The sequence below is a fragment of the Felis catus genome, chromosome A3 (assembly GCF_018350175.1).
Source record: "Felis catus isolate Fca126 chromosome A3, F.catus_Fca126_mat1.0, whole genome shotgun sequence".
Classification (NCBI taxonomy): Eukaryota; Metazoa; Chordata; class Mammalia; order Carnivora; family Felidae; genus Felis; species Felis catus.
Genome location: NC_058370.1, coordinates 59,004,406 through 59,030,056, shown reverse-complemented (window position 1 = coordinate 59,030,056; position 25,651 = coordinate 59,004,406). Strand labels below are relative to the sequence as shown.

The window sequence follows — 25,651 nt, the reverse complement described above, 5'->3', positions numbered from 1 at the left end:
TCTTGCAAAAACAGAATAGTGCTTTCCTAGCCCTCCACAGTGGTTGAAAACAGCAAATTATAGCAGCTAGGACTTGCAATTAATTAGGAATTCCAATATATCCAACCAAGCCTTTGATAGGAAAGCTAAGTAAAGTACCCAACTTGGGTCTCAGATATCTAAGAAAATCACTGAAGGGGCACCTGGGTGGCTCAGTCGGTTAAGCAGCCGGCTTCGGTTCAGATCATGATCTTATGGTTCTGTGAGTCTGAGCTCCGCATCAGGCTCTCTGCTGCCAACACACAGCCCACTTCAGATCCTCTGTCTCCCTCTCCCTCTGTTCCTCCCCTGCTCATCCTCTCTCTCTCAAAAATTAATAAACATTTAAAAAAAATTTTTAATGAAATTAAAAGAAAAACACATGATGTAAACAAGTACTGGATGCTATGATCAAATCCATTTTCCTGGTGGCTTGACAATTTGGGTAATACCAAGGAACTTCAGTACCCAGCTCTTCTAAAAGGTTCAATGCAATATTACAATTTCACAAAAGATGTTTTCAGAGGTGTGTACACTACATTTTTCATGTTTTTCAAAATCCTCTTTTGGTATTTTAAACTCCAGTCGAAAGAACAGATCTTTCGTCTAGCTTAAGCTATCACCAAAATGAATGTGCATGGTATAATTTCTGATGTCGTTATCAATGCTGCTTAAGTTGTTAAACTAGAATGTAATCTTATCATTTTTGTATGTCCTGTGAGAAGCTGACCTTTGTAAGTTTGCTTGGTATGTCATCCATTATCAGAATCATCTCAAAGAGACTATATCCATTCTCTGAGAGAAGTTCCTGATCTTAGCTGGATTCATCAATTAGCTCATCTGTTTCCACTTCATTTGGTGAATCCTCTTCATGTGTGCCATTTGAGCCATTTCCATTAATAATTTGGTCCTTAAGGCAGTGTGTCTTTCAGTTTCTTGGATTTTAATAGATCCTTTGAAATATCAACACATTCTCAAAAGCAGTAGATTATATAGACTTTATCATCAGTATTGTTTCTTAGTATAACCATAAGAAAAGGCTAAGCAAAAAGTGGAGAACCAATATGGTGGGTGTAACTTGGGTGCCAGACTTTTCTCTTAGGCAAACCATGGTCATCACATGTTCCATTGTCTTTGGTCCTGTTGATGTTAATTTCACACACATAACATCCATTTCACAATACTGCTAAGGTTTTTATCCACAGTGACTATAGTATGAAATCTGTGATTGTATATGTCCATTCCTATCATCTGATCTGCCAATACTCTTGACAAAGCAGACAATGTCATACAAAGATCTTGTGTATTTCTAATTGTACTGAATAGGTTTAGAAAGGGGATCCATTCTAAGTAAACAAACTTCAAAGATACATTCTTTTACCATAAGTGATGAAATAAAATATTTTGTCAAGTAACAAAATGGATCTAATGGTACTGAAATGTTAGAATACTTAGGATTTTTTTTTTAACGTTTATTTATTTTTGAGAGAGAGAGACAGAGAGACAGAGCGTGAGTGTGGGAGGGCCAGAGAGAGGGAGACACAGTCGGAAGCAGCCTCCAGGCTCTGAGCTGTCAGCACAGGGCCCAACATGTGGTTCGAACTCACAGACTACGAGATCATGACCTGAGCCGAAGTCGGAGGCCCAACCAACTGAGCCACCCAGGCGCCCCAGGACTTCTTAATACTAGTTATCATACCACTATTTATATTGAAATGGTTACATGCAATTCCTGATTAGGACTTTTAAATAGTGATCTCTTCAAAACAGGCTGCCACTATTACTGAAAACTGAACAAAAGGTGGAAGCAAGTGTCATTACTGAGAATTTGAATGTTCAAGTGTTTTTTATTTTATGTAAAGCATGAAACATCACACAGCTTCACCCTTACTGACAAATGTATTACTGAAATTTTTTTGGCTAATATGACTGGATTTTGACCCCTTTTAAAAATTTTTTATATCAAATATTCTAAAATAACAAAGCTTTTCCTCTTTTGTACAGATACTGCTATATTTGTCTACAGTTAGGTTTCAGATTGCAAATTCTAACACTGACTAAATATCACTGATGAAGCATTTCTAACATCATTCTTGGTTGAATTTTTGCTTTGAATCCATACTTGGTTGCTACATGTTAATATATTTTCAAGTGTGCTTTCAATTTTCAATTAAGTTCATTCAGGTCTTCAACTTGAAATCCTTTTTAAAATAACCATCTTTAACCAAATGGCAAATTGGAATTATCTGTAAGATTTTTCCTTTTAACTCCACTTCTTTACAAAACCCTTTCTTTGGACAGCAAATTCACTTTTGTGTGTGTAAGGCCTCAAAAAGAAGCCTATTTCTTCACGTAAAGCTGAACACAAGACTGGAGCAGCTCAAATTCTATTGGATTTAACTTTAAGATCATTTAATGTGGATCCAGACCAGCAGGACCCCCAGGGGAGAGCTGCTCTGCAAACATAACGTATTCCCTGAATCTTGGCATCTCTAGGAGCTGGGGGCATAAGCTGCCCCCTCAGTTTGCTCCTTTACAGAAAGCCTCCAGTGTCTCATTTGTTTGTGCTCATTTACCATTTCCAATAGAGCATTCTTGGTAGCTTGCTTAGATGCTTCTAACGAATCTGATGTTCCAGAAAATGGTCTTCTGGAAGTCCAATTAGTATAATTCACTGAGCAAAATGACCAATATCTGTAGATTTATCAGTCTGCAATGAAAACTCCCAATTTAATAATCTTCTGGAATACTGTTCATCTGTACGTCACCTGATAAGGCATCAAATCATCTGGACTATTTCTCTTCTATTTCCTCTGCTAAACAAACAGTGTTGTAATCACTATGGAGCCAATAAAGGGAGCTCTTCTGGAACTGAGACCCTGGGCTTAGCACTTTCTTGCTTCCTGAGTTGCATCAGATACCTTTGTAAGCGAGCTCACAAAATCCCTTTGCCTCCCATAATACCCTTGCAGAGTTACAAGCAAGAGCTCTGCCCAAGGTGAGTGTGTAGGGCCCAGGGCTGTTGTGCTTTGTTTGGTACCATGCCTCCCTCATCTGGCAAATGAGGCCTTACTCTCTGAGGGTACAAATTCAAACTTGCAATCCTCAGTATACCTCCTCCTAATTAACAAGACTCTTCTTTTACCTCCCTAGTGTGTGTGTTCCATCTTTACTCAAAAAGTTATGATGGGAAGTACGTGTTAAAATTAAATTTAAATTAAAAATACCTAAATGTATTGTGGATCTTTATGGCCTTAACAAATTGATACCTAAATAGGTTTTAGGTTGTCTGCATTATTAAGACTTTTCTTTCTTTGTGTCAAAAATTCCGATGTTAAATAGAGGTAAGCGAAATAACATACATCAAATCTCAATTTGCACTTAATTAAAAATTTTAAATTTGGAGCCATATAATATAAATGTTACAATCCCATACATTCAAAAAGTTTTTGAAAAATTGATTTTCAAAAGCCATGAAGGTCTACAAATGCCTTTTAATGAACTAATAATTAAAACATGGCTTTTAGAAATAAACTTATAATTTTGAAACTTCAATATGAAGCTAGATCAAGAATCAAATATCAGCCTCAAATGATAATATCAAAAACCAGTAAGTTTAAAGATATATTACAATACGATCAAATGGGATTTATTCCCAGGATGCAAGGGCAGCTTAATGTTCCCAAATCAACGTGATACATCCTATCAAAAAGAGAAAGTATAAAAACCATATGATAATTTCAATAGTTGCAGAAAAAGCATTTGACAGAGTACAATATCCATTCATAATAAGAACTCTCAACTAGACCTAAAGTAGGTCTAGAGGGAACATACTTCAACATAATAAAGGCCTTATGAAAATATGAAAAACCCACAGCTAACATCATACTCTGGGGAAACACAGAGCTTTTCCCCCAAGGTCAGGGAAAAAACAAGGATGTCCACTCTCACCACTTATACAACATAGTACTGGAAGTTCTAGCCACAGCAATCAAAAACAAAAAGAAATAAAAGGCATCCAAATCAGTAAGGATGAATTCAAATTTTCACTATGTTTAGACGATATCATACTATATAGAGAAAACCCCAAAGGCCACCAAAAAACTACTAGAACTGATAAATGAATTCGGTAAAGTCACAGGATACAAAATCAGTATACAGAAATCTGCATTCCTATACATTGATAATAAAGCAGCAGAAAGTGAAATTAAGAAAACAATCCCCAGACCCGGGACCCAGAGCAGCTCACAGGTGGTAAACAATAGCTCTTCAAGTCTGCAATAAAAAATGGCCTCCAATAAAACTACATTGCAAAAAATGAGAAAGAAACAGAACGGAAAGAGTAAAAAAGAAGAGGCAGGGCCTGAAGAATTTGTGATGAGACTAGTACTGGACCGACGTGTAGTGAACAGGAAAGTGGAGTACTTCCTGAAGGGGAAGGGATTTACAGATGCTGACAATACTTGGGAACCTGCAGAAAATTTAGATTGTCCAGAGTTAACTGAAGCATTTCTTAATTCTCAAAAGCTGGTAAAGAAAAAGATGGCACAAAAAGAAAATCTTTATCTGACAGTGAATCTGATGACAGCAAGTCAAAGAAGAAAAGAGATGCTTTTGCCAAAGGTCTTGATCCCAAATGAATAATTGGTGCCACAGACAGCAGTGGAGATTTCATGTTTCTCATGAAATGGAAAGATTCAGATGAGGCAGGCTTGGTGCTGGCAAATCAAGAGGCAAATATGAAGTGTCCTCAGATTGTAATTGCTTTTTATGAAGACAGACTAACTTGGCATTCTTGTCCAGGAGATACGCTCAGTAACTGTTTGCATTGTTTTTTATATACATTTATACATATGTAAAATCCGGGTCTTGGTTTTTTGATTTATTAGTGTGAAGAAATAACATTGTAATGAAAATCAAGTTTCACATGTTTGTTTTGAAGTAGTATTGGGGGGAGTTGTTGGGGGTTTTCCATCTATACCACTGGGTATTCTGGGCAAATGAAAGCTTCCTTTATCAGAAAGGAATATTTAAGAATATGGTATATTATTCCCCTGCTTTAGACAACACATTTTCTAAATGTTGGGGGAAATCTTCATAGTTGTTACTCAATCAGAACTTTTTGTTAACTCCTATATGCCTAAGGACCACTCTGGGTTTTTTTTTGTTTATTTGGGGTTTTTTTTGTGTGTATACTTAAAACACATATGTAAATGGGTTTTTTTTCCTTCCTTTTTTTAACATTCCCCAAAATAAAAACAGCATTTTATAACCATGGATAAGCTCATGTTTCTGGGATGCCATCATTTTTAGCAACCTAAGAAATAAATTGTTTAAATTGACATTTTTCCTGAAGCCTTAACCTTTCAAATTTTGTAATTAATTGTGCTGTTTTTAAAAAATGTAAGCAATTTAAATGGGACAATTTGAAAAGCCATATCAGAATCCATATCTACATTCATACAAATGCAAGTTTATTTGCAAGATCCCTGAAAGGAAAATTTTATCACTACCAACAGTTCCCCACCCAATGAGAAAACTAGACAAGTCCTTGTGTGTTTTAATTAATTAAGCTAAACTTAGTTAAGTGGACATTTAAAGCTTCCTTCTAGTGACCTTTTCCTTTTCAAGAAATTGAAATCCTTGTGCTGTACTAAGTGGTCATGATTCATGGAATCTTTAACACTTCGTTCATGGAAACCTAATCATAATCAGATGGTTAGAGATGTTGGCAATTTAGCACCTTCTGGAATAAATGGGGGGACAAACGTCTGTAATCTAAACTCTTGACCTGTGTGTTTCGTCTTTACCCCAACTCATTCCTTACATGTAAGCTTAATCTTCTCAGTATTTGAGTTACTGGTTCAGCAGAAACCAGGAGAAGCAGTATCTTTGTAGTCAGAATGTTATCCAACTGTATATTGTTTACTTTATTGTAAATACTGGTAAACAGTGGTCAATAAATAGTTTTATATGCCTTAAAAAAAAAAAAAAGGAAAACAATCTCATTTACAATTGCATCAAAAATAAAAAGATACCTAGGAATAAATTTAACCAAGGAGGTGAAAGACTGGTACTCTGAAAACTATAAAACATTGATGAAAAAAATTTAAGACAACACAAAGAAATGGAAAGACATTCCATGCTCATAGGCTAGAAGAACAAATATTGTTAAAATGTCCATACTACCCAAAGCAATCTACAGGTTTAATGCAATCCCTATCAAAATACCAACAGCGTTTTTCACAGAACTGGAACAAACAATCTTAAAATGTGTATGGAACCACAAATGACCCTGAACAACTAAAGCAATCTTGAAAAAGAAAAACTGGAGGTACCCAATTGCAGATTTCAAGTTATAGTACAAAGCTATGGTAATCAAAATAGTATGGTACTGGCACAAAAACAGACCCATAGGTCAATGGGCAGAATAGAAAACCCAGAAATAAACCCCAATTATATGGTCGATTAATCTTCAACAAACGAGGAAAGAATATCCAATGGGAAAAAGACAGTCTCTTCAACAAATGGTGTTGGGAAAACTGGACTATTTTCTTTCACCATACACAAAAATAAACTCAAAATGGATTAAAGACCTACAAGTGAGACATGAAACCATAAAAATCCTTGAAGATAGCACAGGCAGTAATTTCTCTGACGTCAGCCATAGAAAACATTTTTCTAGATATGTATCCTCAGGCAAGGGAAACAAAAGCAGAAATAAACTGTTAGTCTACATCAAAATAAAAAGCTTCTGCACAGCAAAGGAGAAACAATCAGCAAAAACAACAAAACAAAAGGCAACTTATGGAATGGGAGAAGATATTTGCAAATGATGTAGCTGATAAAGGGTAAGTATCCAAAATATATAAAGAACTTACACAACACCCAAAAAACAAATAATCCATTAAAAATGGGCATAAGAAATGAACAGAAATTTCTCCAATGAAGACATCCAGATGGCGAACAGACACATCAAAAGGTGCTCAACATCATCATCATCATCATCAGGGAAATACAAATCAAACCTATAATGAGCTACCACCTCACATCTGTCAGAATGGCTAAAATCGACAACACAAGAAACAAGTGTTGATGAGGATGTGAAGAAAAAGGAACCCTTGTGCCCTGTTGGTGGGAATGCAAACTGGTGCAGCCAATGTGGAAAACAGTATGGTGGTTCGTCAAAAAATTAAAAATAGAACTATGATCCAGTAATCGCACTGCTGGGCATGTACCCTGAAAATACAGCAACACTAATTCAAAAGGATACATGCACCCCTATGGTATAGCAGCATTATTGACAACAACCAAATTATGGAAGCAACCCAAATGTCCCGACTGATGAATGGATAAAGATGTGGTATATATACACAATGGAATATTACTCAGCTATAAGAAAGAATGAAATCTTGCCATTTCAACAACATGGATGGAGTTAGAGAGTATAATACTAAGTGAAATAAGTCTGTCAGAGAAAGACAAGTACCATATGATTTCACTCATATGTGGAGTTTAAGAAACAAAACAAACAAGCAAAGGGGGAAAAAAAGAGAAAACCAATAGACAGACTCTTAACTATAGAGAACAAACTCATGGGTGCCAGGAGTGGGGGAGGGAGATGGTGAAATCTGTGATGGGGATTAAGGAGTGCACTTGTTGTGATGAGCACTGAGTAATGTATAGAAGTGTTGAATCACTATATTGTACACCTGAAACTAAAAACCCTATGTTAACTATACTGCAATAAAAATAAAACAACTTTAAAACACTTAAAAGATATTTAAAAAATGAGAACTCCATCATGACTATCTTTGCAACTTTTCTGTAAATTTAAAATTATCCCAAAATAAAATGCTTATTTAAAAATTAAGATGAAATAAATGAATGAAATACAATCAATCACATGTCCTATTTAGCAATACTAGATACAGATGATTGTGAGAAGAGTGACAGCGATGATAATAAGGGAATAATTATGCATGTCTTCTATGTTAGTAGGAATACATTTGTGAAAAATAAAGGCAAATTCAAGAACAAAAGTCACTAACTTATACTGGCATAAAAGGCAAAAAACTTCACTGATGCTAAGCCATTTGCAGTAAAATAATAATGAGCCTGTGGGGAGGTGGAGGAGGAGCTGGCTGGCTGCTACAGAATGTTCCCTGGGGATACTGTAGAGCATATATTATATGCCAGTTCAGTAATGGCTCAATTCAGGAAGTGTACCCAAAAACCCCACAAATTATGTCCACCCACATTTCCAACTTTTGTAGAGGTGTTAGTTGTAAAAGGCACCAGGATCTCATGGCCCTAAAAACTCCCTTCCTAGTCTCCCTCGTTGGGAAGTCCTGTCAGAGCCCCATTCAACACCAGAACCATATGGCCCTGGGTCCAGAAACCATCTTGGCATTACTAACCCACCTCTATGAGTTTCAAAAATCCAAGGAATACCTTACGGTTAAAGCCATGTAATACCCCATAGGTATCAAAACTGATTTCTTTGTTACTGGTTACCACTGCTTAAACTTCAGAGAAGCGGGGTCTTACCTGCTGGAAAAATGATACGGTCCTTCAAAAGAGTAGGCTAAAATAACCATCTATTAAGGCAACCAGGGTCTGCTGCCCCACACATTCCACAGACCAGCAGTTCCCAGCATGTTGTCTCCAGAACTAGTGAGTGGGAAACTCTGGAGTGGGGCCCAGGAACCAGTGTTTTAACAAGCCCTCCAGCTGATTCTGATGCATGCTGAAGTTTGGGAACCACTACCATAGGCCATACAGTACAGTACTGAAAACCTGTTACCAGTAATCCCAAACTAGAAACATCTGTGGACTCAAGTCTAAACGAAATTTTAAATGAGAACTTCAGAGTCATGCCCAAAGCTTCTTTGTGTCAAAGCAGAACAGATCCTAAGTTTTTTCCTTAGTATTTCTTACCTGGAGGGATATGAAGTCTATATAACAGCTTAATTTTCTCATTCATTTCTCCATTATACATAACATCTGCAAAAACAGAAAAGAGACTGAGTATATGCAAATGGTTAAAGTACATTTGTCATGACACAAACTCACTGTGGGGAGAGAACTTAGTAAGGTCAATACTTATTGACCCAATACCTCGTTGCCGCTACCCCCAGACACACTATGTTTGAAATGAAAATGTAAAAGGTAGCGATTGGTCACTATTGACCGGCAAGATAACCTCGTGAACTCTGGCCTCACACAGTCTGAAAGATTTTAATTTTTTGTGCAAGACTTAGGAACGTGGCTCCTAACAAGCCACCACCACACCCTGGGTACCGGAGGAGAACAAGGGCAATGACCTTGTATGTTGACAGTGTGGGCCCTTCTCACCCTCCTTAAGGAAGCATAAAATTAGACATGAGAGGAGCCTGCAGAGTGGTTTCTAAAATCACAAAATCATGTCAGGCCCGTGCCCAAATACATTTCATCGTGTGGGTCTGCCTGCTCCACAGTCCACCTTGTGTTGTGTTCATGGACTCCCGTCCCAAATTAACTTGCCACGGTGAAGACCCACAGAGTCCTACCGAGACAGCTCACAAATGCTTTGAATTCGATTAGATGATCCATGTTGTCATCCAGGAGCCTGAAGGTCCTTTCAGCGAGGATCTCTGTGTGGGCCCCACAGGTCCAGGGCGAGACAAGCTGAAACAGGTGTGTAAACTGCCGGACGTCTATGCGGTACTGCTCTGCATAGGGCCTGCTGGGGTCATGGCGTGGGGCCACCGGCCTGGGCTGCTCCCAGTAGCAGCTCATCATGTGTTCTCTCTTAAAACAAGAGAGAGGGATCTTTGAGAGATGGTGGTCCCTGGAGGAGCCCGCACGCTTACAAGCCACGGTCCACACAGCCCTCTCTCAGGACTCACCTGGCCTTGGAAAATATGTATTGAATAAGCAATATTATAACACAAGTGAAAAAATTAAAGCACTTGCAATCTCATTACTCTAACCAGACATGTAAAACATTTCCCTTGTTACCTTCTTGTACTTCTTACCCACATGAATACGTAATTTTGACCTCTTTTTCGAAGGTTATTTTTTTCATGATAGCAAACTACACCTAACAAAATTTACGGTTTTAACCATTTTAACCATTTTTTCAGTGTGTACTTTAGCTGCCATAGTGTTAATTCTAGGAGACCTAATTTTTATTCTATTGTCTCATAAAATCACACCTGAAAACGACAAAGCGCTAACTAAACAAGTCTACAGAATACAGCAGAAACCAGTAGCATGGGTTGCCTGTCAGGAGGGAAAACAAGTGGGGACCCCAATGTAGAACCAAGTCCTTTTACTGCATACTTGCTTACAGGTTTTGAATTTTGAACCAAATGACTACATTAACAATTCAAAAAAAACAGAAAAAAAAAAAAAAGGGACTCAAAGTCTTAGGACTATACCAACAACCACAGCAATCAAAACTGGCCCTGTCCCTGAGGCTCGCCTCTTTAGGACCATCTTTTACACCCATACTAAATCACCTCCTGGGGCATCTCGACTCATAGAAATGGCTCCCAGTGATTGCAGGGTTCTTCACAATTTCACTGCCCTCCACCTGTAAGAGTGGCACAGACACAAGTGTGGATGCTGTAGTACGCAAGCACATATCCTTGGATGAAAACCAAAATGCCATTTCTAATTTTACTGTTGTGTTGGTTGGCAGCCGAATTCTTCAAATAGTCTTTGTAGAATTGTGAAAGATGCCACAGGAACTTTTCAGTGTGAAACAAAGGTCTAATGAATTTCCATTCCTAAAAGCCCCAGACATACTATGAAATTCCATGTACATTTGTGCATCCTGTGATGCTAAACACCCACAGAATCCTGCCAAGAAAACAATTACAATAAGCAAACCAAGGACTTGGCACTGTTGGACCTCATTAGTGGAACTGAATTTTGAAAAAATCAAAAACACTTTAGCAATACAGGCTACAGTTTGGTTTGTGTATCCCTGAGGAACTCATCCTACAGAAACTGCAGCACCGGTGTCCAGATAAAGGCACAGAGAGCTCAGGGCAGCAGTTTATAAAGCAGCAAAAAACTGGAAACTTCAATGCCTCTCGATAGGTAAATGGTTAAGTAAATTATGGTTCAACCCTACGGTGAAACTGTACAGCTATTTTAAAAAATGTTTTAATGTTTTTATGTATGTTTGAGAGAGACAGAGACAGTGTGAGTGGGGGAGGGGGAGAGAGGGAGACACAGACTCTGAAACAGGTTCCAGACTCTGAGCTGTCAGCACAGAGCCCAATGTGGGGCTCGCACTCACGAACTGTGAGATCATGACCTGAGCTGGTGGGACACTAAACTGAGCCACCCATGTGCCCCAAAACTGTACAGCTATTTTTTATGTTTATTTATTTTTGAGACAGAGACAGAGCATGAATGGGGGAGGGTCAGAGAGAGAGGGAGACACAGAATCGGAAGCAGGCTCCAGGCTCTGAGCCCAGAGCCTGACGCGGGGCTCGAACTCACGAACCGTGAGATCGTGACCTGGGCTGAAGTCGGACGCTCAACCGACTGAGCCACCCAGGCACCCCAAGTACAGCTATTTTTTATATGAGAAAAGATCTGTATATATTACCTATAAAAATATCCATGATAAAAAAACTGCAGGCTAACATGTAGCATAATCTGTTATGTGCGGAAAAAAATGTGTGTGTGTGTGTGTGTGTGTGTGTGTGTGTGTATGTGTGTGTGTGTGAGAGAGAGAGAGAAAGACATAGTATAAAAGGGAAAAAATAATCAGGAAAGATACTCACCAATTTATTAATAGGAATTACCTGTACAAGGGTAGGACTGCAGGTGGAGACAGGATGAGACCCTTTCATTTTTGCTTAAAAGTTTCTTCTTCTTTTTTTTTTATGGGAAGAATAGGTATAATTTTATTTTCTTTGTTTTGTGATTTTTAATTAAAAGTTGAAAATAAGTCTTAACCAGAATATGGAAGCAAGCAAAATATTAAAGAGACCAAATAAACTTTTAAAAGTTTATTTATTTTAAGAAAGAGCAAGAGCAAGGGGGGGTGGGCAGAGAGAGAGAGAGAGAGAGGGAGAATCTCAAGCAGACTCTATGCTGCCAGTGCAGAGCCCACTATGGGGCTCAAACCCACAAATCAGGAGATCATGACCTGAGCCAAAATTAAAAGTCATACACTTAACCAACTGAGCTACCCAGGTGCCCCCAAATATTATTAAACAGCCTGATAATTCATTCAAGAGTGAATGAATTTAACAGATCATTAATAAGAGCAGGTTTATGGAATACATAACTGTTTTTCAGGTCTTTGGTGTTTCCAGAAATATTCTGTGACACCAAGTTTGTATTATATTGTTCACATCTTACTGAGGTAAGATTAATGATACTGTTCTCAATTTGAGAGAATAGGAGACAGACATCACAAATCTGAATTTATATAATTTGAAAGACTGCTTTACAACACGGATGGACCATGAAGGCATTATGCGAAGTGAAATAAATCAGGCAGGAAAAAAAAGAAAAATATTGTATTGATCTCAATCTTATGTGGAATCTAAAAACAAAATGCCAAATTCGGAAAAAGAAATCAGACTTGTGGTTCTCCGAGGCTGGGGTGAGGAGTGGGGGAACTGGGTGAAGTGGCCAGAAGGTACAAATTTCCAGTTATAAGAAGCACTAGGGATGTAATGTATGACGTGACGACTATAGTTAAGGGCTATATGGTATACTTGAAAGTTGCTAAGAGAGTGGATCCCAAAGTTCTCATCACAAGGAAAAAAAAATTCTTTTTTTTTTTTTTTGTATCCATATGAGATGGGTGCTAATTAAGCTTACTGTAGTAATCACCTGACAATATACGTAAGTCAAGTCGTCATGCTGCATGCTTTAAACTTACAGTGCTGGATGCTGGTCATATCAATCAAACTAAAAGAAAAAATTGCATTCAAACCTTAAAAAACTGCTTTAAATTACCAATAAAAATAGATTTCATTAAGTATCAACCATATGGTTCATCTTGAATAGGAAAGAGTATGTAATGAAGACGGTCAGAGCTACTGCTTGTTAACACAGAAGGATCATGCCCATTCATTCCAGGCTTAGGGAAGGATGCAGTGAAGTTATGGAACAGACTCCTTATTAATAACCTATCATGTATTTATAAAGCAATGGAAGGGTATCTCTATGTGAACCTTTCCCTGAGAAAATGAAATTCTGACTGAAAAGACCAGAGGTGTATGTAAAACCCAACTAGAGAACATTATACCCCACACAGTACTTAGGCAAGTATTATGACACATGACGTCGGGCTATGAAAGCCAAGGGAATTCAGAGAAGGCCAGAAGCATGGAGAGAAAGGACAGTCTGACAGGGCTCTTACGTGGTGGGGCACATGCAGACTCTGGGCCCAGAAGCACTGGAGCGAGTACATAAAAGTGCTGTACAACGCAATCAGACACCATGATTATCATGCTATTTTCCTGCAATTTCCTTTGGAAGTGTATCTTAAAAAATATTTTGTATTTATAGTTCTTAAGTTTCTATTTGTAGTTAGTCCTAAGAGTTGGAAAGCTAACAAAATTTCATTAAGTACCAAACACATCGTTCACAGGAAAGACAGAAATAGGAAAACAGCTCTACCTTCTTTAAATACTCTTTGTATTAAAGATGAACATGGCTAGTATTTAATGAATTTTACTCATTTAAACCAATCTTTTAAATTATATAAATTCAGATTTGTGTCAGGTCTTAGACTGAGAACAGTTAGCCTTAGATAAATGAAATACTTTCACGCTAAACAACACACTTGTCTACCTGTCTTTATGTTTCCAGTATTCCCTATTTTTCCTCCTCGAAAGTCGAAGAGAGGTGGGGGCTTGGGACACCAGTAACCTTTGACTTCATATTTTCTCTTCTCAACAGAGGAAACTATCAAACTTGAAGACAGGGGATGTTCATAGAAGACACAGATCTGAGAAGTCCTCCCTATACATCCTGCTCACTAGGAACGAGGGTGCCAGGACTCTAGGCCAACAGCCATTTCAGTGACTGCAGGCAAATATGCCACGACAGATGTGCACAAGGTTCAGACCACCTCTACTGCTCTGCTTAGAAGCACCTGACGTGTAGCTTAGTACTATTTCCATCAGTTTGACAATCTGAGTTCAGGAAGGACAGCAGCTCAGAGTCCCCACCAGGAAGGGTTCTGGAAGCCAGACTCCAGACTTGCTTTCTCCAACTGTCCTTTCTCCCCCTTCACTGCCATAGTGTCAGGTGTGGGTCACCTAAATCCTGCCTGTCTTCTCCATTTTCATCTGCTGTTTCAAGCAAGGACAGTTCTAGAAGGGTTATGGAAAATTTTCTTTGCTGGGTGATTTAAGTAGCAAGATCTGGATATCTACCTCAATATCCAAATATTAGAAATACGGTTTAGTATATTTAGTATCGCCAATGATAGACTCTAAGGTCATTTTTTTTTTTAATTTTTTTTTTCAACGTTTATTTATTTTTTGGGACAGAGAGAGACAGAGCATGAATGGGGGAGGGGCAGAGAGAGAGGGAGACACAGAATCGGAAACAAGCTCCAGGCTCTGAGCCATCAGCCCAGAGCCTGACGCGGGGCTCGAACTCACGGACCGCGAGATCATGACCTGGTTGAAGTCAGACACTTAACCGACTGCGCCACCCAGGCGCCCCTCTAAGGTCATTTTAAAATGAGTAAGACTACGTGGCAACATGGAAAAGTGCTAGTAAGAGTATCAAGGGCAAGTCAAGTATAAAGTAGCGCGCTCTATAAAGCCAAATATCAAAATATGTCGACATGTATTACGGATGGGAGTAGGAGTCATTACGAAGCATAGGAGGTGGTGATGATAGTAATGGTCACTGTTCCACGTACTCAGGCCTGAGAACTCCATGGAGAACTGTGAAGAACGGGTTACCGGCACCCAAGGCCCTCAGCAGAGCACAGCTCTCGTGTGTGAGCCACAGGCAGGAGAGGAGAAGATGGAGCCAGCAAGTGGGGCAGCTCCGGCCTCTGCTGCCACTGAACAGACGCGTGGCAGACTCCGCAGCTTCCACGTGCTCACCCACCCACCCCGGCAGGCCGACAACATGGGCTTGGCCTTTCACTCCCCCATTTGCCCAGAGTTTCCTACCTTGAATAAGTCATAGAGTTCTTCCAGGTCTTCAGGAAGAATGGAGACTTCTGGGGTAACAACGCGGAGCTTGAAAGAAGAATGAACAGCAATGGAGTGAGTTCTGTGCCAGCACCTAGGAGGATCGGAGGAACAGGGGGCTCTTCTTGCTCGTAGGGGGGCGAGGGGACGCCAGGCGCCAGTCCTGTCTACCAGAGCAGCCTGTTCCTCTCTGACGCAAAGATCGCCATATGGTAACTTTCTCAAGGTGTTTACCCTCAACCTTTCCAACTCACACATCAGTGCCTCAGGACAAATGTGTAGGTTCTGACAGAAGTCAAACTCTAGCAAAGACGGGGTTTGGGCAGGAAGTTCCTCCTGAATAACAACGAACACTGCAGGCCTTCTGTGCTAGGCATTTTATATATCAGACTTCATTTAATCCCGGATGCTGGGTGTTAGTATCCTCATTTTACAACCGGGTAAGCTGGGGCTCACGGTGGTTAAACTGCTCACAGTCTGACTTGAGAACCTCTGCTGTTTCTATACCAAGTCATTCTAATTCAATGGGGGGTGGGTACAAAGCTGGCATTAAGTTTATGTATTTATTTTTAGTAATCTCTACACCTAACGTGGGGCTTGAACTCATGACCCTGAGATCAAGAGTCACAGGCTCTTCTGACTGAGCCAGGCAGGCACCCCAAAAGCTGGCATTCTTATGAGACCAACAGGAGACCAGAGCCCAGGTTAGTGCCTGACTGCCATTCTGATAACCCTTGACTCACCACATTCTGCTTTGTGGTATCTTCATGGCCTTGGAGAACCCTGATCCTGTGCTTACAGCGCAGGTGCTCAATCTGCTCCACAGACTGGTCTCCAAATTTCTGCAGAGAAACAGCGAGTCACTCATGCACAGAATCCCTTTTTGCATACAGAGGAAAGTAGTAGTAGTCAGGGAACCTCCCTCAAAACCCACCTCTGAGCAAGTTTCCAAGAGGGCGAGGGTGGGGATGGGGCCAGGTCCAGTTACCTCATAGGAGTCCCGGATCAGGTCGGCAATGTCAGTCACAGGGTAGGGCTCCTGGTCATCAGAGAAAAAGGCATGGTGGCTGCCAACTGAGGGTCCAGGGCTGTCCTCATTCTTAATGTGATCTAGAAACCTGAGCACACAACCCACCTTTGAAGCACTGGTTTCCCCTCTCACCTGAGCACCACACCACACCCACTACCTTCACAGGGGCCGTGAGACATCTCAGAGCACTTTCAAACAGAGTTCATTTGTCTTCAAACACTGGGAGGAGGGAAAGGTAGCAAGCACTGTGCTCCTTTAGAGAAAAGGAGACATCCCTAATGCCAGACTTGTTGATCTGGGCTCCATGGGTGGGTTTGCAGAGATCGGGAACTCTCTGGAAGTCAATACAAAGTTCTGTGCATACGTGCAATTGCAAGCTTCCACAGCGTTCTGAAAGGGAAACTGTCATTTGTCTTTCACCTTGCCCTCAGCTCCAAGAAACCCAGGTTCCAGTCCTCAACCTCATGGGGCTTTTCTTTCACTTTAACACACCAGCCCCTGCACATCAAATGTCTGAAACCTCAAGCTAGCTGCCTGAGACCACCATTTCCTAGTGCCCACCTGCCCCATTCAAGGCCACTCTTGAGTGTGTATCTCCTCAGAGAAAAGCACTGAGAGCCCACTCTCCTCCTGTACCCTCTCACTAGCTAGAGAGGAGTGGGGAAGATGGCGCTTTTCACCACACACAGCCAACAGTGCCACCTGATAGGATGACAAGTGGCAGAGTGGAAGGAAAAATTCCACAATGACGGCCCTGCTGGGCACCTGCTGCTGCCTTTACCCATCATCTGTCTGGCAGAGCTCTCGGCTGCCTGCCTCACCCCCCATGAGCCCACCTGCTGAGGACCATGAGGGCCTGGCCATCGTCCTTGCTGCTGCACAGGCCCTCAGCGTTGGCTTCCAGCACGGCCAGCCCCAGCTGGAAAATGGCTTTGATCCCATCGTAGAAGAAGCAATCCACAACGCTCACCGCGCTCTCCAGAGGCATAATGCTGAGGAACAGAGTCAGGAACCACGAGAGAGAGATGGACGCTAGGGCTGAGAGGTCGTTCATGTGCTCCGCCAGCTCGGGGAGGTGCTCCTTGATGAGCTCCTCAAAGACTGACTGGTCCACCTGGGCCCCTGGAAAAGGCAGGCCATGGAGACTTGGTTGGGGAGGGAGTCACACTTTGTAAAGTTAGCCTGAAACTGAAACTAATCTGAGATGATCAGAACAATGAAACCAAACTGGAGTCCAGAAAAGGACTCACACTTAATTGATTTTTGACATTGACTAGGGTAATTCATTGGGGATAGTATTTTCACAAAATAATGCTCAATCAGAGGATACCTGTGTGGGGGAGGGAGGAGGGGGGTGGGAACCTCGAGTTCTACTTCACATCATACAAGAAAATACATCTGAAATGTGTCACAGACCTAAATATAAAAGCTAATACTATAAAGCTTCTCAAGGAAAATAGAGGAAAAAGGCAAAATTTCTGAGGACACAAAAAAGCACTAGCCACAGAAAAAGTTATAAATTGGACTTCATGAAAATTAAAGACTGGTGTTCTTCAAAAAACAATAAAATAATAATACAAACTGTGAACTCAGAAAATATTTGTAATACATATACCTGACAAAGGTCTTGTATTCAAAACAACTCTTGCAACTTAGTCATCAATAACCAATTTTTTCTTTAAATAGGCAAAAGATGTGAGGAGACAATAAACAAATGGCCAGGAAGCACAGAAAAAATATGTTGAAGATCCTTAATCAAAGAAAGGCAAATTAAAGCCTCCATGACTGATCCCTTGTTACCCACTAGAATGGCAAAAATTAAAAAGACAATTCCAAGGACTAACAGGGATGTGGAGCAGCTAGAACTTCTACATTGCTGGTGTGAGATGTGTGACTACAGAATATCTTGCTTTGAAAAACAGTTTCTTGCAAATTTAAAAATACATCTAACCTGGGACCTAGCAATTCTACTCCTAGGTAAATACTCCAGAAAACAGACAAACTTTATTCACAAAGAGACTTCTACAGGAATGTGTATTGCAACTTTACTTACAATAAAAAACCTGGAAGCAACTCAAATCTCTACTAACAGGTGACTGGATAAACAAATCATGGTATAAATGTACAGTGAAGGGCTACTCGGCAATAGGAAGGAACAAATTACTGATGCACCAACAACCTCATGTTATACAAAGGAAGCCAGACACAAAAGAGATTACACTCTCTGTCATTACATTTATACCAAGTTCAAGAATGGGTTGAACTAATCCGTGGTGATGGAAATCAGTATCCTGCCACAGGTGGGGAAGGGGCAGAAGGGAACTTTGTGGGTTATGGAAATACTCCACCCTGCACTGGGTGGTGGTCACACAGTGTGCACATTATCACTGACAGTCTGCTGGTCACCGAGGAGTATGAACTGTGCCATTGCAACATCATCAACAGATGACCGACCACTTTGGCAACTTGCCTCCCGATGTCCCTGAGGTCTGATGAATCTGTACTACCATGTACAAGGTTAAACTGCCTCCCACAACACAAAGTACAAAGGGGAGCACTCAGGCACATGAAGGGAACCAGGAAAGACAGTCTAAAGTGTACCGAAAGACCACTAAAAGGCACCAAGTGGTCACCTCCTTCCCAGCTAACCCCCCCCTTTACTCTCAGTGGTCATCACATTCCCTCAGGTCTTTGGATACCAGTCTTCAGAAAGCATCTTCTTCCTGCCTTGCTCCTACATCCAGTCCTTTGCCAAATTCTGTCTCAAATTCGTTCTTTTGTTTCTGTTCTCACAGCTGCCACCCTAATATTAGGCCACCTCCAGAAAGGGTATCTAAGAGTATCACCAAGCAGAGGCAATTTTTCTGTCACTTGTCCACTAGGAGGTGCTGGACCACAAAATAATGCAAGTTCAAATCAGCCATAAGAAGAAAAGAAGGTATCAAGTGTGTGCCTGAGGGCTGTGGGGTCACGGGTCTGCCCAGAGCCCAGCAGCAACAAATGGACCTTCTCACTATCAACGTATGCAAGTGGTGGGCGTACGGGGGCGTTTCCAAGTGTGCCCTTCAGGTCCAGCCTCGAGGGTCGCCAGCACTGCTCCATGTGCCTCCTCTCCTCCGGGCGAAAGGGGTCATCTGTCTGCATGAGCTCCTTGGATACTGAGAGGAAGACCACCCTCTGTTTCCAGGCCACAGGGAAAAACCTCTCTGGTTTTCACTCTTCAACTTGTTTCCTGAGCCTAAGAAATTTTCTTTTCAGGTTACCTCACTACACCATTTTGCTAGAATAGTGCAGATTATTACACACGTTAGTTGTGCAAATTCAAGAGCCAAGCAGGGTTTGTACAGAGACCAGCTGAGCAGCACAGGGGATTTTTTACTGAGAACTGATGACACATGTCTTGGCCCAGGCTCTGTCCCTACTCCCCAAGCACAGAGGACGAGGAGGAAGGGGAAGGAGGCACATTACCAATGACTCGGTGGTTGAAGTAGTCGGGGAGCATCCGCTCACACACAGCAACCAGCAGCCAGAAGGCCTCCTCCTCCTTGGCATACAGCAGCAAAACGGAGGTCAGGATGTTCATGGACTGCTCGGGTTCACAGAGGAGGGGACGGTTAGTGACCAGGCCACACAGACACTAAAAACCACACAAGTCAGACTGCAGATGAGAGACCCAGGGCAGCCCAACCACACTGACACTCATGAGGTGGAATGATCACGTTATCAACATGGTCCCCACAAGACACACCAGGCTGAGTGACCAGCCATCGTCCCGTTACTGTCCCCATCTAGTAATGCTGAGCCTCAGGCTCAGGTCAAATCCAACCATTCTGTATGTTCAAACACACACAAGACATTCACACACTGATTTTGCTTATTTACAGGAAAACAAAGTTTAAAGTCTTCTATTTTCAAATATCAGAAACGCCTCTAACCCCATCTCATGCTGGGGCCGGAGGGAGGGTGTTTTAATTTACTGAGTTTTATTTTGTGCTTCTTTACCACATCCCTGAGTAAACTTCCCGAGCAAACTCAGCAACTGCTCCGAGGACGTCTTACCTCCACTTGTGCTTCCTGAAGGAAAGGGACTGACCCCAAACATCTTTTTCCTCCCCAAACGGCACTGATATTTTTTTAAATAATCCCCACAACTTCTGTAGAGATGTAGAAAAATAAAGCTCCACAGAAGGGTTATCAGTGCCGTCCTACAGCGGAGGCCTGGAGGGGTGGTGGAGACAATCTGTCCTACCGTGGACAGCAACTCAGCATGTGCACTGCTCTTTGCTCCAAGCAAAGTTTCTAATTTCAAGTAATCAGCCTGTTTGACTATATGAAGATGATTCCTTCAGCCTTATTTGATACATTCTTTCAGGGAAGGGATGAAGCACAGAGCCCTCACAGAACAGTCAGTACCAGACAGCCAAGAACACCAGGAGCTGAAGCCCAGCAGATCAACACAAGACATGGACTCAACACAAGACTGCTCCTCACTGCACGCCTCACCTGGCAGTACCCAATTTTAGGGTTCCGGTGGGCATAAGCCGTCAGGACTCTCCTCAAAGCAGCAATTCCGGTTTCATTTTGGAAGGCGGGGTGCTCTGGTAAGGAACGGTGCAGGTCCCGTTCTATCTCCTCCGTCACCAGGCAACATTTTCCCATGGACTCCTCCACCAGATTACCATAGTAACCAGGATGCGAGGCGAGATCAGTTACGGCATCTGACGATTTAAAAGTAATTTTTCAAGGGGGTGGATTACCAGGATAGAGTCAACATGGGGAGGGGGCTTGTCCTGCCGGAAGACCTCAATGGGGTCTCATTACTTGAGGGACATAAAATATTTTGAGACCACACACAACCAAAAGGACTTCATTTCTGCCAAAAACAAAGAAAGAAAATGAAATAATGTGGCTTTTCTAAGAATAACCTTACATAGAGGGAAACAGCTCATACTAGAAATAACTGTATTAATATGTTTTTAATAAGTTGTATTCTCTCGTAACAGGAAGAGTGGATATGTGGATGTATTCATACATACAGATGTACACACAATTTTCATATATTAACTCAATAAATTACTGAGCATGTATGTGTGAAACATGTACAATTATGCTTAAGTCATCACACAATTATCAAGGAGCCAACAAGCCAACAACAAGACAGTCTGAGGCCGGGATCATGATGTGCAGGTCGACCAAGCATAGCCCACCTACTGCTGAGCTCCCACCCAAGCCTCTGACAGGCAGATGACATCAGGGGTGAGGCATCCATCACACATGAGGATCCCATTCCCTTATCAGCCAGCACCAGGGCACCTGTGCTTCCAGCCAATGGTCCCACTTGGGCGCTAGCGGCAGGTGGGGCTCCAGTCCTGAGACCAGCCCCACACAGGGAGGTCCCAGGAGAGCAGGGCAAGCAGAAAGGGCCCAGTTCTGCCTTTAAATGCTAGGTAAGGTTTTTTACTTGACTGGTTTAGTATACTACGCTCCTCAACTCTCCCATCTGCTGTGATTCCCATCACATCTGATAAACAACCATTACGGCACTCCCCTGTCATCAATGCTTAATACTAACAGCTGTCACTCATTACGCAACAGCCTAAACACCACAGCAATCTTTCTGTCAACACTACTGCTTGAAAGGAAAGACAGCCCTTTATGAACTAGCCTTTTTTTTTTTTTTAAATAAAACGTGTGTGTATTTTCATTAAAGAGGCAGACGGTAAGCCGGTGGCATTAACAGGTGTCACTCATTGGGTGGTAAGATTATGAGTCATGTTACTTTCTTTGCTCGTTCCTCTCTATTTTCTTTCCAACTCTGAGTAGGGGTTGTTTTTATTAGATACAAAAATACAGAAGGCATTAATTTTAAAAAGGCCTGTCTTTGGTGGGCAGCTGCAGAAACAAGGCAACAGGTGGGGGGGCTCAGAATGTGAGACAAGGTGAGCAGTGGTAGCAGACCTATCAATAAATGCCAGCAAGTAGGTCAGAAAGCAGGAAATGTGCATCTGGGCACCCAGGGCTGGAGACAGGATGGGCTTGGTTATTTGGGGGAGAGACTGGGAAGAAGGAAGAGAGAGAGTAAGGTGGGGTGAGAGTCAGCATGAAGCTGACATGAGGGAAGAATATAAGAAATGTGCAGGGAGGGGCTCCAGGGTGGCTCAGTCAGTTAAGCTCCCGACTTCAGGTCATGATCTCAGTTTTTGAGTTTGAGCCCCACATCAAGCTCTGCACTGACAGTGCGGGGCCTGCTTGGGATTCTCTCCACCCGCAACTCAATCTCTCTCGGCCCCTCCCTCCCTCCCTCTCTCTCTCTCTCAAAATAAAAAAAATAAACTTGTAATAACAACAAAAAAAAGTGTACAGGGAAAGTATAGGTGCCCAGGCTCGGCCTCTGGGAGGCCCATGCTGACCTGAGAGTAGCAAGGCCACTGAAGGAAAGGGGACCTCCTCACCATGCCTCCCGCTGCACCCTGAAAGGAGCAGCTAAGTCACACCACTGGACAACAGGGCCTTCCCTTCCTGCCCGCAGGGCCCCACCTCCTCTACCGAGCCAGATGAAACAGCCACCACACTCAATGCAGAGAAAGACAAACGCCTGCTCAGCCAGTCTCTGGAGAAGTTGGTCCCTGTCTCTGCGCACCCATCAGTGAGTGTCACCAAACAGCACCTGGGGCCTGAGGCCAGACAAGGACATCACTGAATGGGTCAAGTGGTATAAGAGGAAGACGTGGGCAGAAGAAAAATGTCCACAATTGTACCTCTTAGGGACCCTGTGTGTCTTCAACAGACAAGGGACCAATAGAAAGTATGCTGGGGGATTTATTTGAATGCCACTGCAAGTGAACAACATACACAGAGTTTTGTTTGTTTAGTGTATTTCAGAATGCATGTCCTAGAGAGATACTTCCCTTCTAGAAGGTTCTTTACAGAATTCTCAGGACTATGTATAGACTCAACATTATTTTTAAAAGAGAGGAGGTCACTTCAGCCAGATCTCACATTGACCAAGGAGAACATCGCAGCCCAGGGGTCTCAGGCAACTTGACCCAGGTCCCACAGGTAACACGGTAAGAGTGCTGAAGTTCTGGGCTGGGAACATCACAGAAAGAATCTAAAGATGGATGACTTGCCTGCACACACACGTTGTTCAGATCTGGGCCTCTGTTCCTGTTCTGCTCCAGAAAGAACTTTTGGCCTCAAAATACCAGAAACACTTACCTGAGAAAAGCAGCCAGAGTTTGCCACGTAAAGACTCAGGGATCCCCATGGCTACAAGCTTCCGGATCTTCTCTGTGCGAAACATACACACGGTTCTGCCATATTCCACAAAGTGGTCATTCCACAGGCTTATTTTTATCTGCTCCCTGGACTGCAAATGGAAATTTTGTTAATGTACAAAGAAGCCCGTCCATACCTTCCACTACAGCCCATCCAGAATGCATAGCAGAGGGATGTTGCCTCTGTTAACAGAGGAACCAACAGGAATGGGCAACTGGGTCAGCAAATATTTTTGAAACACTTCCAGGCACAGAGGATGTAAAGATGAATAACAGTGTACCAGCCCTTGTGGAGTTCAGAGCCCAGCAGGAGGGTTTACACAAATAAAATGCCATTTTCTTGGCAAAGTTGATCCTAAGAATATGTTTGTACAAACACTCAAGTCGCCCAAAGCAGATAGGAGGGAGGGGTGGGAGTGGGGGACGTTAGGGAAGCTTCTCAGGATGTTGACAGCAAGCCAGCTGCTGAAACACAGGTCAGCTCAGAGGGCAAATGAGGGCAAGAGGTGGGTGGGGATCGTAATTTACCCTGAACTCTGCCACAACCAGAAGAAAAACTGAAACCTAAAAAAATTACATTGTTCTCATTATCAGAAACAAGAAAGATACCATTTCTCTAGGCAACTAAAAATCCTTTAAAATCATCTGTAGATGATGCGGTCTGGGTAGCTCCATCGGATGAGCATCTGACTCTTGATTTCAGCTCAGGTCATGATCTCATGCTTTGTGGTTTGAGCCCCTTGTCAGGCTTTGTGCAGACAGTGTGGAGCCTGCTTGGGATTCTCTCTCTCTCTCCCTCTCTCTCTCTGCCCCAACCCTGCTTGCGCATACGTGCTCTGTCGCACTCACACTCTCTCTCAAAATAAATAAACTTAAAAAAAAATTATCCCTAGATGGCCTTTTAAGCAAGATGTCCATAGATACCCCTGGCACATGGGTCCCAACGCAGCTTCCTTCTAGCCATCGTATCTTTTAAGAGTACAATTTCTAGCCCATTCACCCTATTGTATGTAACCTTGCCCTTACATTCTCCCTACAAAGAGGATGAGTATAAATAAATGTAATAGAAATATCTTCAGTCCAGTAAAACTACAGTACAGGAGACCTTTTGTTCCAGGAGAGAAACAAGAAACGTTGTAAAAGGAACCCACACAGACACCACTGGGTAAGAAGAGAAACACTTGTTCTGTATCTGGAAGAACCCACAGAGGACAGCACTGATGGCTCTACAGGTCACATGGCCAAGAGTTTCGTCAAAGAGCCACTTAATAGGGCAGGTAGGAAAGTCATTGCCCTTGGTCATTTGACCACATCCTCCATGTATCCAGATGTGCCCAGGCAACTGGCATCAGCTGACCCCCTCCCACTACTGCCAAAGAGGAAGAGGGAGGGGCGCTAGCCACTGGGGCTGCACAGCCACCCGCACCACACCTGCTCTCCCGAGGCCTGCGGGGTTGGGGCTCAAGAAGGCAGAGCCATGCCACCCACCATTCGCAAGTCGGGGCTCTGGCTGCCCGACTGCTGGAAGACAGATATCAGGGCCTCGGGGTGCAGGCGCAGGCTCTTCTCTTTTTCACTTTCCTCACTATTTTGAGAGGACACCATTTCAAGATCTCCAAACTTGTGGTCACCGCACATGCTTGTTGAATGAAACACAGGTGAAGTCTGCTGGAAAGAAAAAAGGAGGGGAGCCAGAAGAAAGTCACCGCTTTACCTATGGAAGAGTCTTTGTTTTGCCTTTGGAGGCATGAAGATAACATACTTAAACATGCCTATTAATGACTCAAGGGAAACAGACTAACATTAGACCCAACAGATTTGATCCTCATTGTGCTTTCCCGGTAAGGCCGCTCACACACACCCAGCATGGGTCCAACAGGGAGCCAGCCAAGCACCATTTCTTGTATGCTTCCAGAACTGAGGATGTCAATCTTCAAAAAACAACTCTACGGTACGGAGAGACTATCTCCTTTCCTCCCTCTCACTGCGTGGGTAAAAAGCGGTCAAGCAAGAGAGGGACAGGCGTGTAACAACAGGAGACAAGGCCCCAGCAGATCCGGGTCTGTTTTACAGCTGTCCAACCTTAAGGACAATGTAACTTCTCTTTTAACAAGTTACATCCGCCCCCAAATAACATCCAAAGTCAG

The 25,651-nt window shown here is 42.4% G+C and overlaps 1 protein-coding gene and 1 pseudogene across 9 annotated transcripts in view; one reads left to right on the top strand and one right to left on the bottom strand.

The window, feature by feature from the left end:
• The window catches only part of TBC1D8 (TBC1 domain family member 8), a 112,428-nt gene that overhangs the window by 5,618 nt on the left and 81,159 nt on the right, over positions 1-25,651 (bottom strand). For 6 of the 9 annotated variants that reach the window (XM_023251572.2, XM_023251574.2, XM_023251576.2 and 3 more), the window contains 10 exons: positions 24,993-25,172; positions 23,446-23,596; positions 20,731-20,945; positions 19,696-19,813; positions 17,064-17,349; positions 16,186-16,315; positions 15,941-16,039; positions 15,177-15,245; positions 9,570-9,810; positions 8,959-9,024 (listed from right to left, as the gene is read on the bottom strand). In XM_023251572.2, coding sequence (XP_023107340.2) covers positions 8,959-9,024; positions 9,570-9,810; positions 15,177-15,245; positions 15,941-16,039; positions 16,186-16,315; positions 17,064-17,349; positions 19,696-19,813; positions 20,731-20,945; positions 23,446-23,596; positions 24,993-25,172 — 1,555 coding nt within the window. Of the gene's footprint in view, positions 1-358; positions 1,159-8,958; positions 9,025-9,569; positions 9,811-15,176; positions 15,246-15,940; positions 16,040-16,185; positions 16,316-17,063; positions 17,350-19,695; positions 19,814-20,730; positions 20,946-23,445; positions 23,597-24,992; positions 25,173-25,651 lie in introns of those variants that run through there. The other 3 variants (XM_023251573.2, XM_023251575.2, XM_045054060.1) reach the window with 2 other exon arrangements.
• LOC102900773 lies at positions 1,611-4,938 on the top strand (annotated as a pseudogene).